Raw genomic sequence first — 16,862 nt, 5'->3', positions numbered from 1 at the left:
GTTCATGTTCACTTTCAGCTCAAACCGTCGACTCAAACTGCAGATTCATGCTAGAAAAGCGTCTTTCTTTCTCTTCACACCTCGTAGACGAGGCTCAGCAGCGAGCTCGTCACGCTGCGACTCGAAGGAAGGAGCCAGACACACATCGAGTCGTTTTCTTCATCCATCTGTGACATCAACAGTTTACATGAGTAGCATGTGTGAAGAAAGAAATCAATCTCCACTACACATTCATTGATATCGCCTGCAACGCCGAAGTATAGGGGTCACAATACTTTAAAAAAAAAGTTTTTACATTTTAAAATTATTAGTTTATATTTAAATTTTTTTTATCTGTAATAGTTTTTCTTTAATAGCATTTATTTAAATCCCATCTGTGCTCATACCAATTGTTGTTTTCTTCTCAAACCGAGTGGAATAAATAAGTTGTTGCAGGAGAATTATTTTGCTGAGGCTCATGTTTTAATTTCATTTATATCAATCAAAAAAAAAATTCACTTAAGATCACCCAGTGTGTGTTGGCAGGTTGTGTGACGTCGCTGTCACGTCTCTCTTTAAGGAGGATTGTGTTGTAATCGGTGCTGATCTGCGGTCAGTCTCAGGTGGAACACTGTTCATCATCAGCTGTCAGATCAGGCAGTAACATTTAACGGCGTCAGTCTGATAAACGACCTGCTTCATTTTACATCCTTGTTAATGGTTATAATGGTGACTGGAGCAGCTGAGAGTGAAGCGCTTTAGTGTTTTTTCTTATGTTCAAAAAGCCATTTCATCACCAACTGAGCTGTTAACTTAAAAAACCTCCTGCTACAACTTTTTCCCCGGCTTGGTTTCTCACAAAACAATCTTTTCTCTTCAATTTTTTTCCCATTCAGTTTCACAAATTAGGGGGGGGGGAAAAATCTTGTGTTTTTTTCGGATAAAAAATAAAAAGTTATACTTGGAAAACCTTTTTTTTCCAGCAGTTCTCAAGTATCACCTTCTTCACCTTCCCCTCAGGGCTTCCGTAGAGAAGCGACAGGTTTGGTGTTTGATTGCGAGCAGAGACGCTGACACTGATCACAAATGAACTTCTACTGATGTGAGGAACTTCTGATGACAGAAAAAGGAAAATCACTCAGACAAACAAACACCGAACAAACGAAGCTGCTTCTCATTGGATGTTCAAGAGTTTCCGTTTATATATGTACAATTAAAATCACAGTTTTAACAAAATATAAAATAAATAACATTAACAATACTAAGATAAATGCATTCTGAGTGACCAGTCTGAAGACAGAGGCATCTCTTTTTTTTTAAAACCTGTTGTTTCCGCCTCCGCAGACAACTACAAACATTTGTTTTCCTCAAACTACATTTCCCATGAAGCACTGGGTGTAAGCATCCCATCTCACATAATATCTTTTTTCTTCTATATATGTATTTTTTTTTTTCATTAGTTTTCTCATTAATATATCTATATATATATTTTTTTTGCACCTGGGATTTCCTCCCACCCCTCTTCCTGAATCGACCAACCACAGTTCAGCCCTGCGGCCTCCTGCAGCCAATCAGGAGCAGGCGTCCGAGTGGGCGACAGACAGTGGTGAGGTCAAAGGTGAGAGGTCACAGAGGCAGAGGTCAGCAGCAGCAGTGCCCAGGTAGGCCACCCTGGTGTGTGTGTGTGTGTGTGTGTGTGTGTGTGTGAGATTATTTGTGTTACTATACGACTTTGACTCGAGGATCTTTAGAGAACACAGAGGGTCGTTTTATCTTCTTTGCTCCTTCCTGACAGCAGAAAACTGAAGATGGCAGTTTTACACTTTGTTGACCGCTGACTGATTTTGACCTGGACGCTCGGTGACGTCTCCTGGAGAGGAAACAACTGAGGTTGAATTATCTTGAACACCAGATGTTGATGATGTGAGGCTGCCATACTTGATTCTTAGACACTTTGAAATCCTTTTCGGTGATAAAGGCAGAACTGTTGAGTTAAGAGTTGATGTCTCAGGTCAAAAGTCACACTCGGTCTGATGAGTTTTAATATCAGTTTAACCTGCAAGTTATTTCTGGATTGTTTAGTCATGAAATGGAAAAATAAACTCAGTTGAAAGTGATATAAATCTCCATGAAGCATAAAATCTTAACGTTCGAGAAGCTGTCAATCAACCAAATAATGACACAAATAATGGTTTAAACTCTAAGTTAATTACTATTAGAAGAAGAAAACATGTTACATAAATACTGTACATCAAAAGGTTCAAATAATATAAAATATAAATGGTGTGTTCTTGTTATGAATAAGAAATTCATGGTGATCTGTGTTTGTGGTTGCGTATCAGAGAGGTTTAAATACTTTGGACAGCTCAGACAGATGTAACACTCCTAACAGAACCTGAGGTGTCGATAACATTTCGGTGGAACTGGTTTGGACGAGAAGGAGAGAGCGAGCCCGTGAAGTATAGTAACACAAATGTTTGTGCGTGTGTGTGTGTTTGTGTGTTGTTTTTTCCAAACTCCAGTGTTTTATTGCACCTGTGTGTGGCGTCTGTGGTGTTGCGTTGGGTGGAGATCAGTACAGTCTCAGAGGAAATCTTCCTCTTCTTGCAAAAAAACACAAAACAATCCAGGAAGGCGGGAGAGAGGGAGGAACCAAATAAACAAAACAAAAGAACAAAAAAACAAAAAAAAGTCAACATAGTTAAAATGTTCCGTATAGTTTTCTCTTAAAAAATAGACGTCTCGTCTGTTTGTAAATCAGTAGTCGGAAGGAAGTGACATCCATCCATTCGTCCGTTTGTTTATCACAGGAGTGAAATGATTGATCCAGCAAATCGAGAGGGGAGAAATAAACAACGGGAAACGGAAACAAACTTTTTTTTGTTTGCCAGGCGGGGATGGAGGGAGCACCCTGTGTGTTCCAGTTGAAAGAAAGAAGAAGAAAAAGTGAGAGAGGGAATCAGACGGCGTTTGTCTTCTCTCCTCTCGGTCAGTTCAGACGTAGAAAACGGCAGGATGAAAAACAAGGCGATGAGGTGGACGGAGGTCACGGACGCCCCCTTTAATTGGCTCTTAAAGGTGATTGTATGGTCGTAGGGGGAGGGGCAAAAAAAAAATTACAAATCCACTTAGAATCCATGGCACGGGCGTGTGTGTCTCCCACTGCAGCGCATTCACATCTCCCAAGTCATCATGTGCATCTCCATGTAACACTTAACGAGATCCCAAAGAAATACTTCCACGTCCTGATCGCTTCCCCCTCCGATGGGGAGGCCAAAGAAGAGCAGAGACGAAGGAGGAGAGGAGAAAGAAGACCGAATATCAGGACAGAAGAAAAGAGAAATGAAAGACGAGAAAACACGACATGTTGGTCGCATGGTAGAAAAATAGAAGCGCGCGATCAATTTGTTGACTGTAAAATGTCGGCTGGATCGTTTGGGTCGACACGAGCGTTTAAGTCGCAATAATCGAAGAAAAAAACTGAGTATAAATGTTCAATTTTTGGCAACAATTCATTCAAAAACAAATCTGAAGGGACCCTAATCAGAAATATTTGTTTATGTTATTTATCGATATCCTTACCAGGGGTGAAAATGTGATAATGTTCTGGTTCTGATCTCACTCGAGGTGCATGCACTCAGATGTTTCTGGACCTTTGAACCACATCCTCTCGGACACGTTCCAATTCCTGAGGAAGACTGTGAGACGAGACTGAACGCTCTAGAAAAAGCTAGTGAGTAAGATCCTCTTCATGAATGTCCTCTGTTCATAAACGCATCCTGAACTCAGTTATCGGCTCGTTGACCATCTTTATTAACTATCTTTACGCTGATGGTCTCACTGCTGTTTCAGAGGCTTTAAAATGTATTTATATCCGGAAAAAAAAAGGTAAAATATAACATTTAGAAACCGTTTTGACAAATACTCCGATCCTGTTTTGTGTCGTTTTTAACTGTAAGAAACTTGCAAGAATTTCTCAAGTGCAAAAGAGAAAAGAGAGGAAAGCAAAGGAAGATTTAATGAGAACAAAGAGACTCTGGTGGGAATAAAGCAGAGGAGATTCAACTGGAGAGCGGCGACAAGAAGAGGAGACGAGAAGAGAGGAGGTGCTGGCAGCAGAACCAAAGGTTTAGAATATGGGGAGGGAAAAAAGAGAGAGAGAAGAAAGTCTTGGCAGTAATCGGAGAGATTTGGGATTCAGGAGGAAGAGTCTGATAATTTCTTTTTAAGTTCTGTCCTGGGAGGAGGAGGAGGAGGAGGAGGAGGAGGAGGAGCGCGTGAGGGAGGCGATGAAATGGTCTGGGATCAGTCCTGTGAGTGCAGGATCAGAGGATCAGAGGATCAGAGGAGGAGGTGGAGGCGGTCTGGGACTAGGACTCGGAGGAGGTACGCGAGCCGCCGTGAACCAGCGACTTGTAGATGTTGGAGGAGAGGAATCTTGGGTAGGAGTCCCTGTGCATCAGCGTGTAGATCTGTAGCTGGGCGTCTTCGAACGAGTGAGGCGTCGGGTCCTGCATCTTCCTGTTGATCACCTCTCGGACCCGGGCGTCCAGACTCACCTGGGGGGGACATTTAGTTCAGTTTAGTGACGAGACGACAACACGGCAGACTTCATCTATATCTACCATCAAACATCTGGATTGCTTACACTTTTAACTAAAGATCCTGAATCATTAACACCATCTACAGACAGAGACACACACAGAAACTATAAACACTACTTCACCTATTTTCACCCATGATTCAGATTGTTGGACTTCACGCAGCACAGTAACAGCTCGTCGTGTTTGAAGCCGAGTTTAGTTCAGATGAAAGATTACATGGTGGGTTCAGTTTCCACACGTAAGATTGAAGTTTGTTACGATGAGTGAGCAGTTATGCTCTCGTGTGAAGAGTTTTGGGAAACGGAGCATCGTTCCAAGAACAGGGTTCGTACACATTTTTCAAGGTCAAATTCAAGCACTTTTCAAGCACTTTTAAGGGTCATTTTAAAGATTTTCCAGCACCTTTTTGCTGGGGTAAAATACGTATCTACAGGAATATATATACTCATGATTTTTTCTTATCACAATTACGTAAATTGTATTATGCTGTAAACATCTAAAATTATGTTTCATAATAGCAAAAACTTCAGAAATTAATTATCCAGTCTGATCACAATTTTGTGGAAGACAGAGTTATAATGTCAAGCACTTTCAAACACTTAAACTAAAATCCAAGTACTTTTCAGACCTTGAAAACACAACATTGAAATTCAAGCACTTTCAAGGATTTCAAGCACCCGTACGAACCCTGCAAGAAACGTGTCTTAGCAATCAAGTATTGGTGTTAAAGTAAATATGCAGATACGAGATTATTCCTAAACCCAGCGTCCTCCAAAACTGCAGGTGACCTGCAGAGGAGCGACAGAGGAGTGAAGCTGCTGCACTGTTGTCGTTTTCTCTACAGAGCTTGTGTTGACATGCTATCAGCTTCCATAAGTGAAGCTACAAAAAACAAAACAAAAAGCCCATTTTCATTCCCAAGATGTCGTCAAAACACTTGTTTTCTCCACAGTGAGCTGAGATCAACGTCACTATTAAAAAGCAGCGACTACAGAATATGGGTGTGCATCTTTTTTGTTGATTTCACAATTCAACTCGATTCAGAGTCTGAGTTGTTCAGTGCCGCAGTATGTGTTGGTGTGTGTTGGTCACTGCTCCGCTCTGTCGACGTCGATCTACTTCAAGCTCGTCTTGCAAAAAGTGAATCACTCCGTCTTTAAACAAAAGAAGTGCTTGCAACTGCACATTTTTCACAAATAAGTTAAGGACAACTCGTGTGTGCGCTGTAAATTGTCCGGGTGGTGCACTACCCTCGCAGTTCAGTTCCACCTTTTTCATTAAGTCAATATCACGCCATAAACTGACATTTGATTGGTTGACTGATTCTCAGTCGATTCATTAATCATCTCAGAAGTCGCACTCACACTGCGCCTGTACATCTGTCTGCACTCTCACAAACTGGACTCGCAGGTTTATTAAGGTTTAAAGTTGTTTTCCACTCTGCACTTTTGTCATTACTTAACTTCCATAGAGGCATGAACACACACACGCACACACACACACGCACACACACGCACACACACACACACACACACTCGGAGTGGCCCTGCAGCGACAGCACCAGCTAGATATTTATAGAACGACAAGCTTTCTCTTATGTTTTCCCTCCGCTCTTATTTAGGAACACACACACACACACACACACACACACACACACAGGCAAACAGACACAGGCATCCTACCAAGGTCAGACATGCAGACAGACATCGAGGCAGGCATCTTCTCTGCCAAACTCACACGTCTGGATATCTCTGTATTTCAGTGTGTGTGTCTATAAAAAGCACCTACAGCCAGAAGGTGATGAGAGCAGCAGTTTATAGCTTCCTGTGAACACACTGTACACACACACACACACACGCAGACAACTGTACATACAAACACACCACTGTTGAAACATGCCAACACACACACACACACACACACACACACACACACACACACACCCGGGGTGATGAAGCCGCCGCACTCAAACTAAATAAAGCGACCACTGTTTAACACACAGTTAAAAAAGCAGCACAGCACATAATGCTTCCCCCGTTTCTCACCATAAAAAATAAACTTTAACACATTAACCACGTGTGTGTGTGTGTGTGTGTGCCACAGTACATATCTCTTAAGTTTAACCACCAGCAGTAATCACTGGCTCAATCAGCAGGGCTCGCATTTCTTACGGTGGGGCTGATGTGAACTCGTGTGCAAAACAGCTGACGAATGCAAACGTCCAACAGAGGAAACGTTCAAAACTGAAAGTAAAGAAGTTTTCCCAGAGGCTGAAACCTTCTTTACAATTTGGGAATATTGGACAGAACAAATAACATATTGATGCGGGGCCGCGACTCATAACTATTTTATTATAGATTAATTTGCAGATTTATGTTTTTTTAAACGGTATCAGATCACTTGACCGGGATGCCTCAATAACTGTTTTATATAGCAGTGAATAAGCCTGAGCATGTTAACATTTCCACCAGCCACATGATTGAATAACCGTGAAACAGATCTATCACAGAGAGCTGAAGCTGAGGCAGTAAAATGTCCTGTTTTGTCGGACCAACAATCAAATCTTCGGCATGTTTGATTGGACAAAGACTTGAACCCTGAGCCTCGACCTGAGGAGAATAACAGCTGAAGGGTTCATCATCTGGAGAGTGGGATGTGTTCAGATGAAGCAACATCTACACGGCAGAACAAACATGAATCTGCCCGATCTTTCAAAAGAAAATGTTTTCAAAACATCGTAGTTCCCCAAATGAAAATCATCTCCTGAGACGCGGGTAGAGACCTTGAGCAACATCCGCCTGATGGTTCAACATCCTGAAGTGATTAACCAGCCGTAATCTTTTGGAATTTAAACAATGACACAAGCCTTGAATCTGCGTCCCTGAAACTTCCCAGGGAACTAGAAGAGTGTGGTGTCTGTGTTACTGTTCACTGGAGTTTAATAAGAAAAGAGGGATGTTAAGTTTGACTGACGTTTTCCACAGGTTAAATGTTTGATTGACACTTGAATCAGCCGGCGGCTCTCCTTACCTCTTTTGGCGACAATATGGAGATGTAGTCCTCGTAGATGGAGCGCGCTTTCTCCTCAATGGCGTTCTTGTTGATTTCCTTTTTGAGGTCTTCGCAGGCCAGCCAGAACAGCATGTTCTCCTCGCTGTACTCCGTCCGCAGGAACTCCCGGAAAACATTTCGACCCGCCGGGTTCTTCATCAGCTTGTCGAAGGACTGAGACCACAGCCGGATCTCTTCCATCGAGGGTTTGGTGCTGAAGGAGGAGGAGTGGGAAAAAAAACTGTCAGTGTCTTAATTGTTTACTCATTCGTTCACCATTTCTTATTTACTTGTTGCTGAACGACAGTCATAATCCAGACTGTACGTCCTGTGTGCAGCTTGCTGATTAAAAACAGAGAAATGTGCATGTTTTGAGTTGGTGTTTCTGAGTCGACTAAATGCGTTGGATTGTGTTTCTCATATTAACCCTGCGTGACTTCACCGTGTTTCACAGAGCTTCCTGTGATGTCAGTCTTCAAGTGCCTCCATAAATGTTCAGTGGGGTTGAGTTTGATGAACATAACAACATTCTGATTCGTTAACACAGCTTTGGACCTAGTTGTGTTTCAGAGTTCAGATGTTCAAGAGAAAATATCCCAAATCAACCAAACACAAAGAGAGAGTGTGTGTGTGTGTGTGTGTGTGTAGTTGTGTGTGTGTGTGTGTGTGTGTGTGTGTGTGTGTGTGTGTGCACTGCAGGCTCACCAAGCTTCACAGTTTGGTATGGTTTCCATCTTGGTGTCCTGTGATATTCTCTTCCTCCTGCTCCGCCTCCGTCTCTCCTCTTCATTCCTGAAGGTGAGACTGACATGATAAAACGGCTTTCAGACAGGAAACACGCACACACACGCACACACACACGCACACACACACGCACACACACACACACAGAGCACTGTAATTGCTCTCAGGGCTATAAACATACGTACAATCACCCACAAGAGCGTTACAACCACATTTAACGGCAACACTAACCACAGTTATGTTAACAGCAGGGTATGGCAGCAGCTACAGGTGTGTGTGTGTGTGTGTGTGTGTGTGTGTGTGTGTGTGCGATGACACAGAGAGAGAGAGAAAGCTATAAATAATGAGTTCCCCCTGTGGGACCTTTATAGACCTGATCACTGTACAGCTACTGTCTGACTAATGTCTGGAGATTCAGCGTGTGTGTGACTGAGCAGGTTTGTCCACTGTATTCCTGTGTGTGTGTGTGTGTGTGTGTGTGTGTGTACATAGCTAGACTTGATCAAACACTCCGATGAGCGACTCCTAAAAAAATAGAAGTATGTGTCAGTGTTCCGGTGGAAACCACAGGAACTGGATTGGTCAGCTCGGGCTGATTGTGTTTCCTCCGACAACCTTCTGATCCGGCAGTGATCGTTGCAAGTGAAGACAAGATAACAACGCTTCAGGAAAGGTGCAGTAACTTACTCCTTTTGAGTAACATAAAACATATTTTGGGCTTTTCTCCTCCAGACTTTCTGCTCCCTGTGATCACCGCTTTCCATCACAGAGCAAATCAGAGAACATAAAGATGATGACTTCTGCTCTCACTCAGCACAGAGACGAGGCAAACGATGCTACACAGCTGACAAAGGGATCATTCTACAGAAGGACAGCTTTAACCTCAGCAGGAAGCAGACACACACAGACTGCTGAAGTTCAGCTCTCAGGTCTCTTCAGGCTGCAGGCATGATGAAGTGTACAGAAACAGCGATAAGGCAGCTGTGTGTCTTTGAACAGGACCAGCGAGCCGCTCTGCCAGTGTGTGTTTGCTTACACTACAAGGGCACATGTGTGCACGTGTATCCTACCATGAGCAGCTGCAACAGCAGCACCAGCAGAAGCAGCAGGCGTTGGGCCGTTGGGAATTCTGGGTAGTGGTCGTGCCGCGCCCTCCTCCCGTCCCGCTCAGTGCCGAGGTCTCGCTGCGACCTCCCCCCATGGCCAGCTCGCCCCCTCGCTCGGCCGGGATCGGACCTGTGTACTGCAGAGAGAGAGAGAGAGAGAGAGAGATTCTAATAACATGTTTGAATAGTTGACATCCTGCATTCATAATCAGACTCAAGTCAAAGTGCCAAAGTATTAACAGCAAACTGTACTTTTAGAGTAAGAAGTAAAGCTACTTGTTTAGCAGAAAAATCATCATTGTACTGTATATTATATGTACTTTTCATACATGTTACAGCCGTATATTGTTAATACAAATGCATAAATGTATAACTAGTACTGTACTGTGGCAGGTGGAGGTGCAGCTGCTGAACACTGTCAAGTAGTACTGTCAATAAGTGTTTGTTCGCCTAAAAGATCCTGTGTTTTCATTCCTTTATGGGTCAAACTGGTAAAATAATGACAATAATTCTGCAATACGGTATGTTGTAATGTCATGAAACTACATTTAATTTATATATATATTTAAACATTCTGTTTAAGGACTCCCGGTAAGATGGAAAAGAAGATAACTTCTCCTACTCCTGAAAACGATGTGTTCCAGTATGTAGTCTGTGAATGTGTGTCAGAATCTGGAGAAACCTGAGCTGGAACAACACTGCTGGTGTTAGGGATGCTAAAAATGGTTCCTCACGTGATCGTCTTTGTTTACAGTAATCACCGCAAGGTAGCGCGGTTAATGTGCTAACGATTGTGTGTGTCGGCGTCAAACGCTACACGCAGCATGTTTGCCTTTCCACACCATTATTAATTTACAGGAAAGGATCTGAAGGCAAATAGTAACAGCTCTCACTCAGCAGGGTTTGGATAAAATGCATACTTTATGGACTTAAAGACTGAAGGACTGTCTCTCTGAAACAAACAATTAAGACCAAAAATAACAACCGAATTGTAAATTTAGATAGGCGGGTGACTGGAGAAGAAAGAGAGATTTGTCCGTTAGATAAAGGAGCAGTTTCAGTGACTTGCAGGCAAAGTTATGAGCAACTTCCTTACATTCAAATCTGCTTTGAGGTTTATAAAGGGAGGGGGGGGGGCATACACAAGGGCAGACAGTAGAGCTTAAAGAAAGAGAGCTATACAGACAAAAATAAGAAGAGAGTGTGAGACGATAAAAGTTGACAAAAAAGAGATTATAGAGTGAAAGAGGGAGAAAGAAGGAGGGAAACAAGAGATTCACACATTCGGAGAGCGGCGATGAAGAAAAGAGAGAGACAGAGAGAGCATGTAGAATAGAGGAAGTGAAAGAGAGCCGGTATGGAGACAGACCGGGCAATGTGATGCATCATGTGATTGAGCTGTGATCACACACACACGCGCACAGATACACACAAAGATGATCACACACACACACACACACACACAGAGGTTTCTCAACTTTGCGCTGTGGAGCCGGAGCCTCTGGTGCAGCGGGTGTTCAGATGATGTGGCAGGACGACATTTGTTTGTTTTTAATATTCAAAAGTATAGTTCCTACTTATATATCTTTCACTTAAAGCATAGACGCTCCACTTTCAACAGAAGAAGTCCAGGGGCTAATGATGCAGCTGAAGAACCAGCTGCAGGGCTCAGATATACACAGTCATGCTGTATGGCTGCACACAACAACACATGTATGAGCACATGGTGTACTCACAGACATGCACACAAAGAGGGCAAATATGCATATACATAATGAAAAAGCACACAGAGACGCGCATACACGCACGTAAAGGTGCATTCAGACAGACAAAGAGAAGTAAGCTGTTGCATATACACACACACACACACACACACACACACACACACACATATGCAGATAATTCCTCGTCAATGCTATCGTTAGGTTGGGCTGCGTTTGTTATTTTCACATTTCTCTAAAATGGTGAAACTACGGCTCAGCTGACATCAGCCTCCAGCTGTCGACTGTCTGTGTGTCTGTCTGCCAGCACAGGGACAGAAGTGGGCTGCTGACCTGTGTGTGTGTCTGTGTGTGAGTGTGTGTGTGTGTGTTTGATGTTCGCTGATGCTGGTAAATTAATGAATGAAAACAACAACCTGCAACATTTTCAGGTTCATAAAAACCTGCTGCCTGTAAGGTCACGCAGTCACGATTCAACATAAAACCAGTCGAGACTTTTGTCTACCGCCATGTCTTACATTCTCAGTTACTCTGTGTGTGTGTGTGCTTTCGTGTGAGTGTGTGTGTGTGTGTGTGTGTAGTGGTCTGTTGCAGGAAAACAATATGGCTGCCCTGCCAACCATAACCAGGATAAATAAATATTTGCAGAGATAGAGTTAAGATGACAAGGAAGTGAATTGCCTTGTGTGAGTGTGTGTGTGTGTGTGTGTGTGTGTGTGTGTGTGTTTAACAAGATTTGGGTTGGAGTGTTAATCTGATTAAGCTAGATGACATTAGAAAGACTTAGAAACCACACACACACACACACACACACACACACACACACACACACACATTCACGTGGAACAAAAGAGGAAGTGAGACATGTGCCCAAAAGGAACTGAACATATTAGCCTGTCTTTTTCTTTTCTTTCTTTCTCTTTCTTCGTGTCTTTCTTACTTGATCTGTAATTCTGTGAAGTCTGTGTACTCTGTTTTCTTTTATTTTCAATTTCTTTCTTTCTTTCTTTCTTTATCTCTTTTTCCCCGGAGTCTCTTTTTTCTCTCCTTCTAACTAAAGTGGTAATGAAACTACTCGAGTTCAGTCATCACCTCGAGAGCACATGAATTCACGCACACTTTTTGTAGAGACTTGCCTTTTCTCGCACGCACACACCACACACACACACACAAAGGAGGAAATGTGATAGCTCGGTGTTATAAAAGATGGGGCGGGTGATAAAAGAGAGGAAGGGAGTGCTCCTCTGTCTCTGCTCTAACAGCGCAGGTAAACTGTGACATCATTACAGTGTGTGTGTGTGTGTGTGGGTGTTTCTGGAGGTGTGTGTTTGTTGTGCTGGGTACAGTATTGAGCACACACACACACACACACACACACACACTATAATTGACTGTGTATGTAAGGCTGAATGTTTCCTGCTCAGTCTGCGGGTCACTTTTAGCATCAGCCCGCTGTGATCACCTGCTTCGTCCTGTGTCATCTCTGCATGCTCTGGCAGCACAGATGGACTCACATACCATGCCAATACTGCAAGATGAAATTTAAATTCAGAGAGAGACGCTGCCGGGGCTTTTGTGTACTCCATTTACATCTACCAGTACACACACACACACACACATAAATACACACACATACACAGCTGCACCTGCCAGCGGGGATTAAGTAATTAAGCGCTCATTTTAAGTATTAATCTGAGAGATTACTGCCGCATAATCTCACCACACGATCGCCAACAGCTCGCTGTGAGTGTGTGTGTGTGTGTGTGTGAGACAGAAAGGAGGGGGGTCACAATGACAGATCAAGAGATGGAAACAAACAAGATGAAAGAGGACGAGTAAATAAGCGGAAATCTTTTCTGTCTTGAAAAAACTTTCAGGTTTCCTGACAGCATCGACCACAAATGAGATTTTGAGGGATAGAGCGAGAAAGTCCCGGGTGTTTGCACAGTCTAGTGGCTTTTTTTAAATGTATTGTCTGAATACGAATAATGGAAAAGACACTGAAATAAACAAAAAAATCACGATTTTCTGATGATTTTGCCGACTGTGCCTCCAACAGACCAAATGTTTTACTTATAAACAAATACAAATCCATCGGCTGCCATGCACTCACTGTGTATATTCATGCTCCCCAGAGGAACTACACTCAGGACAAAATCAATGTTAACTTCAGAGGTTAATGTTTCAACAAAACAACTAGTGGAGTGTTATTTGCTTTGGCACGGTTACATGTTTTCTATGAAAAGAGGAAGCGAGGGAACGACGGACCTTTTCCAAATACAAGCCTCTGCAATTTTGCCACCTGGGGGCAATCAGTACACCTTTTTCTCTGCTTGGTGTATGTGTTCGAGGTTTAATATTTCACAGTATAGAACCCTAAAATGTAAGCGTTCTGTTTACTGTAGCATATTTTTTGCTGAACACTGGGAAGAGTACAGAGTTCACTCATGACTGAGGGTCACTGAGGACATCGGACGCATTAGTGAAGAAAGGAAGTGATCCTCTCCAGATTCTCTGATTTCTACAAAGGCAGTAAAAGAAGACTGTCAATATAAGCTGACTGACTTCTTTTGTTCGTTTGTTCTTCTGTGCTCAATGTCTCCTGAATGTTGCTGATTTGAAACCACCATCTAAAAGACAATTTAAACTGGCAATACACACGTTATTTGCTTTAACACACCCTTGTGTAGTAAATGTTGATTGTATAATGTGTGATCCTTCCAGAGTTTGGATGGGTTCCCTTAAACCTTTCTTGTTTTTGTCAGCAACCCGGCACGAAATCTCTCAGAAAGTGAAGGCCGACTGGTGATCCAGTCAGGCTGGCACCATTTCATGGCTCTATTCTTGACTAAATGAAGGAATAAAGTCATGTTTGTTCTATGTTGTTGGTAAATCTGAGGAAAAATGGAAAATGATCTAGTTGTCTTTGCAACAGCTTTGCCGATAACAATACCACTTGGAAACAGAAGGCGGTGGGAAAGTATTCTGTCTTAACTGAAAGGTCAAACTGCAGCAGGTTGAACCGTCTCAATGTCATACAATACTCTTAAATATATAAATGCACAAGTATAGACGTACTAAAAATCCAGGTACCCTGCATAGAAAAGAGATTCCATTGGAGATATTGGAGAGAATACCCTGAAATTACTCAGATCTTCGTTCCTTAACCCCAGACCAAACCCCGCAGATCAAATAAAGTCCTCCATACTTACAATCAATCAAGACTAACCATCTTAACTTCACCTCACACTGGTTAATCATTTCTCTTCATCAGCCCATTTCCAACAAATCTGATTTATGCAACACTACTTCCGTGAAACTACCTCATACCTCACTGAAAGTCAATCAATTGAAAGTCAATCGCATTAACCTATTTTCTTGGTTTGTTCGACCAACAATCAGAAATACAAAAGCTACAGAATTCTAAAAAATTAAATAGTTAAATGAGCAAATGATCACAGCTGAGACACTGGAACCAGGTGAATCAACCACATGTCATTTTTGATTGATAAACATATCAGCTGACCTACTATGTTACATAAAACTGATCTCCAGAGCCCAAAACGACATCTTCAAATTGATTCTTTTGTCCAACCAGCAGTCCTAAACACAAAAACTCTACATTCATCCTCAGAAATGACAAAGAAACGCAGCAGATTCTGACCTACAAATTACTGGAACCTGCAAATGTTGAACGTTTTTGCTCAGCCAGGTCTGAACAGAAGATCGCCACATAGGTCGACTCGGAAGGCAGCTTTTAACAACCCATTTTTACGTTTCTCGTTAGGTTGCAGCCTGTAGCGACTGAAGTAATTATTATAGCTAAAATCCATATAGGGAGGAGGTCAGGGATGGATGGTTGGGTTAAACAAGCGCAGTACTTTGATACAATCTGTTCGGGTCCAGTGTGAAAGAAAAAAGTCAGTCATGAGTTACAGAAGTAACGTAGTGATTTTAACAGAATCCACTATGTTTTCTGAAACCCATCCAAGCAGTTGTTGTTCTGTAGTGCCTTTACCAAACCAAACTGCAAACTAACGACCAAGGCTTGAGTTTTGTTCTTGGGATTATGATTTCTTCCTCAGTAACCTTTACAGCAGTGCAGGTGGATTTTAGTGAGTCACGCTTCAGATCCAGTGCAGGAAAGGAGAAATGTTTTATGGAGGAGGGGAGCTTCTCCAAACTCCTGTCCTGACATGTTAAACACTGCCAAAGCTTTGCTAATGCACTGTTTAACACACACACACGCACACACACACACACACACACACACTTTATACTGTATTTTCCTCTCCTCTCGTTCTTGGTCTGTCTCTCTTCATTTACTCTTTCTTTGGAAATGTCACACACACACACACACACCTACACGCCCATGCTTTCACACTGAAACTCTCTTAATTTACAACACACACACACACAAACACACACAGACACAGTAAGTGGGTCTATAAATCCAGTCTAGCAGCACTGTGAGGTGACAGATTCAAGGTTTTTCACCTGAGGGTTGCGCCGACACACCATATCAGCTCCCAAATTCATCTCCTCTCCTCTCCTTATACGGACACAAACACACACAAACACACACACACACACAGAGACACACACAGTGGCCAGTAACACTTAATCAAGCTAAAACTGCGCACACGTGCATTTAAGGTTACGGCACACAAACACACTGTGATGCACACAATTTTAACCACAAACACGTGTTCGCTTACTGCACAATCACACCACATCCCCCCCCGCCCCCGCCCCCACACACACACACACACACACACACACACACAACACACCACACAAAAACACCACTACAACCATTCAAGCTGCTACACGCCCATTTCGAGCGGATGTTGCAATCCTACTAAAACACTTCCAACACATTTTCTGTCCAAAATGAGAGGCAAGAAACATTCAAAGAACCTTAATATGAGAAAATTAAATATCTTGTGCGTGTCATCCAGAGCGACATATTATTCTGGATACTCTCAGATTCTATAAATGTAAAAAGTTGTTTCTGCTGGGTTATTCTAAATGCTATTTTTAAGTCCAATGTCCTCCTGTTCACTTCCCTTGTAATGGGGAGGCGGAACTACAAATCTGAGAGACGAATAAAATTCCATCACAATGGCTCGATACCATTTAAAGGTGAGTGTAAGGAAAAAGTTTTGGTTTTTTGTTGTTATTTGAGCAAACTGACCCTTTAAAAGCCTTCCTGTCAGTTAACAAGTTTGATCCCTGCAGCTGACAGCAAGTATGTGTCCATCAACAGCCACATTTCCTGTGGACACTGCAGCTCTGCCTGCTCGTTATCTGCTCAGCTCAAAGTTTGAAATGTGAAAAAGTAGAAGATGTCAAACACTGAATTAACAGCAGCTTCGAGGACAGACTCAAAGTTGTCCACTCTCAAATGTATCGATTCCAGCATGTTTTTCAGTCAGACAGTTGAGCATTGCAAAACAATGACATCAAACTCATGCGCACACTGCTGGAAACTTGCAAAAGAAAAAAGAAGGAGTCATGGCAGAGAGGAAGAAACGGGCCAAAGTGTGGCTTCATTTTCAGAGGAAAGATGACAACACTGCTAGTTGTAACCGCCTGTAAAATGATCATTTCAAGTAAAAGGTGCAATATGCTGAGCATCTATCAACGCAACATGT

At 42.5% G+C, this 16,862-nt stretch overlaps 1 protein-coding gene and 1 long non-coding RNA gene across 10 annotated transcripts in view; one reads left to right on the top strand and one right to left on the bottom strand.

The window, feature by feature from the left end:
- Positions 1 to 1,156: 1,156 nt before the first annotated feature.
- rgs19 (regulator of G protein signaling 19) overlaps positions 1,157 to 16,862 on the bottom strand; it is a 33,693-nt gene continuing 17,987 nt past the window's right edge. For 8 of the 9 annotated variants that reach the window (XM_030423751.1, XM_030423756.1, XM_030423758.1 and 5 more), the window contains 4 exons: positions 9,449 to 9,621; positions 8,340 to 8,438; positions 7,614 to 7,848; positions 1,157 to 4,538 (listed from right to left, as the gene is read on the bottom strand). In XM_030423751.1, the coding sequence (XP_030279611.1) occupies positions 4,350 to 4,538; positions 7,614 to 7,848; positions 8,340 to 8,438; positions 9,449 to 9,621 (696 nt within the window). In that variant the 3' untranslated portion in view covers positions 1,157 to 4,349. The remainder of the gene's footprint in view (positions 4,539 to 7,613; positions 7,849 to 8,339; positions 8,439 to 9,448; positions 9,622 to 16,862) is intronic. The other variant, XM_030423750.1, reaches the window with a different exon arrangement.
- On the top strand, positions 8,594 to 9,598 carry LOC115585412 (uncharacterized). Its single transcript, XR_003984701.1, has 2 exons — positions 8,594 to 9,051; positions 9,193 to 9,598. It is a non-coding gene; the product is annotated as an uncharacterized LOC115585412 (long non-coding RNA).

This window comes from Sparus aurata, chromosome 7 (genome assembly GCF_900880675.1).
Source record: "Sparus aurata chromosome 7, fSpaAur1.1, whole genome shotgun sequence".
Taxonomy (NCBI): domain Eukaryota; kingdom Metazoa; phylum Chordata; class Actinopteri; order Spariformes; family Sparidae; genus Sparus; species Sparus aurata.
This window is presented reverse-complemented; position numbering and strand designations above follow the sequence as displayed.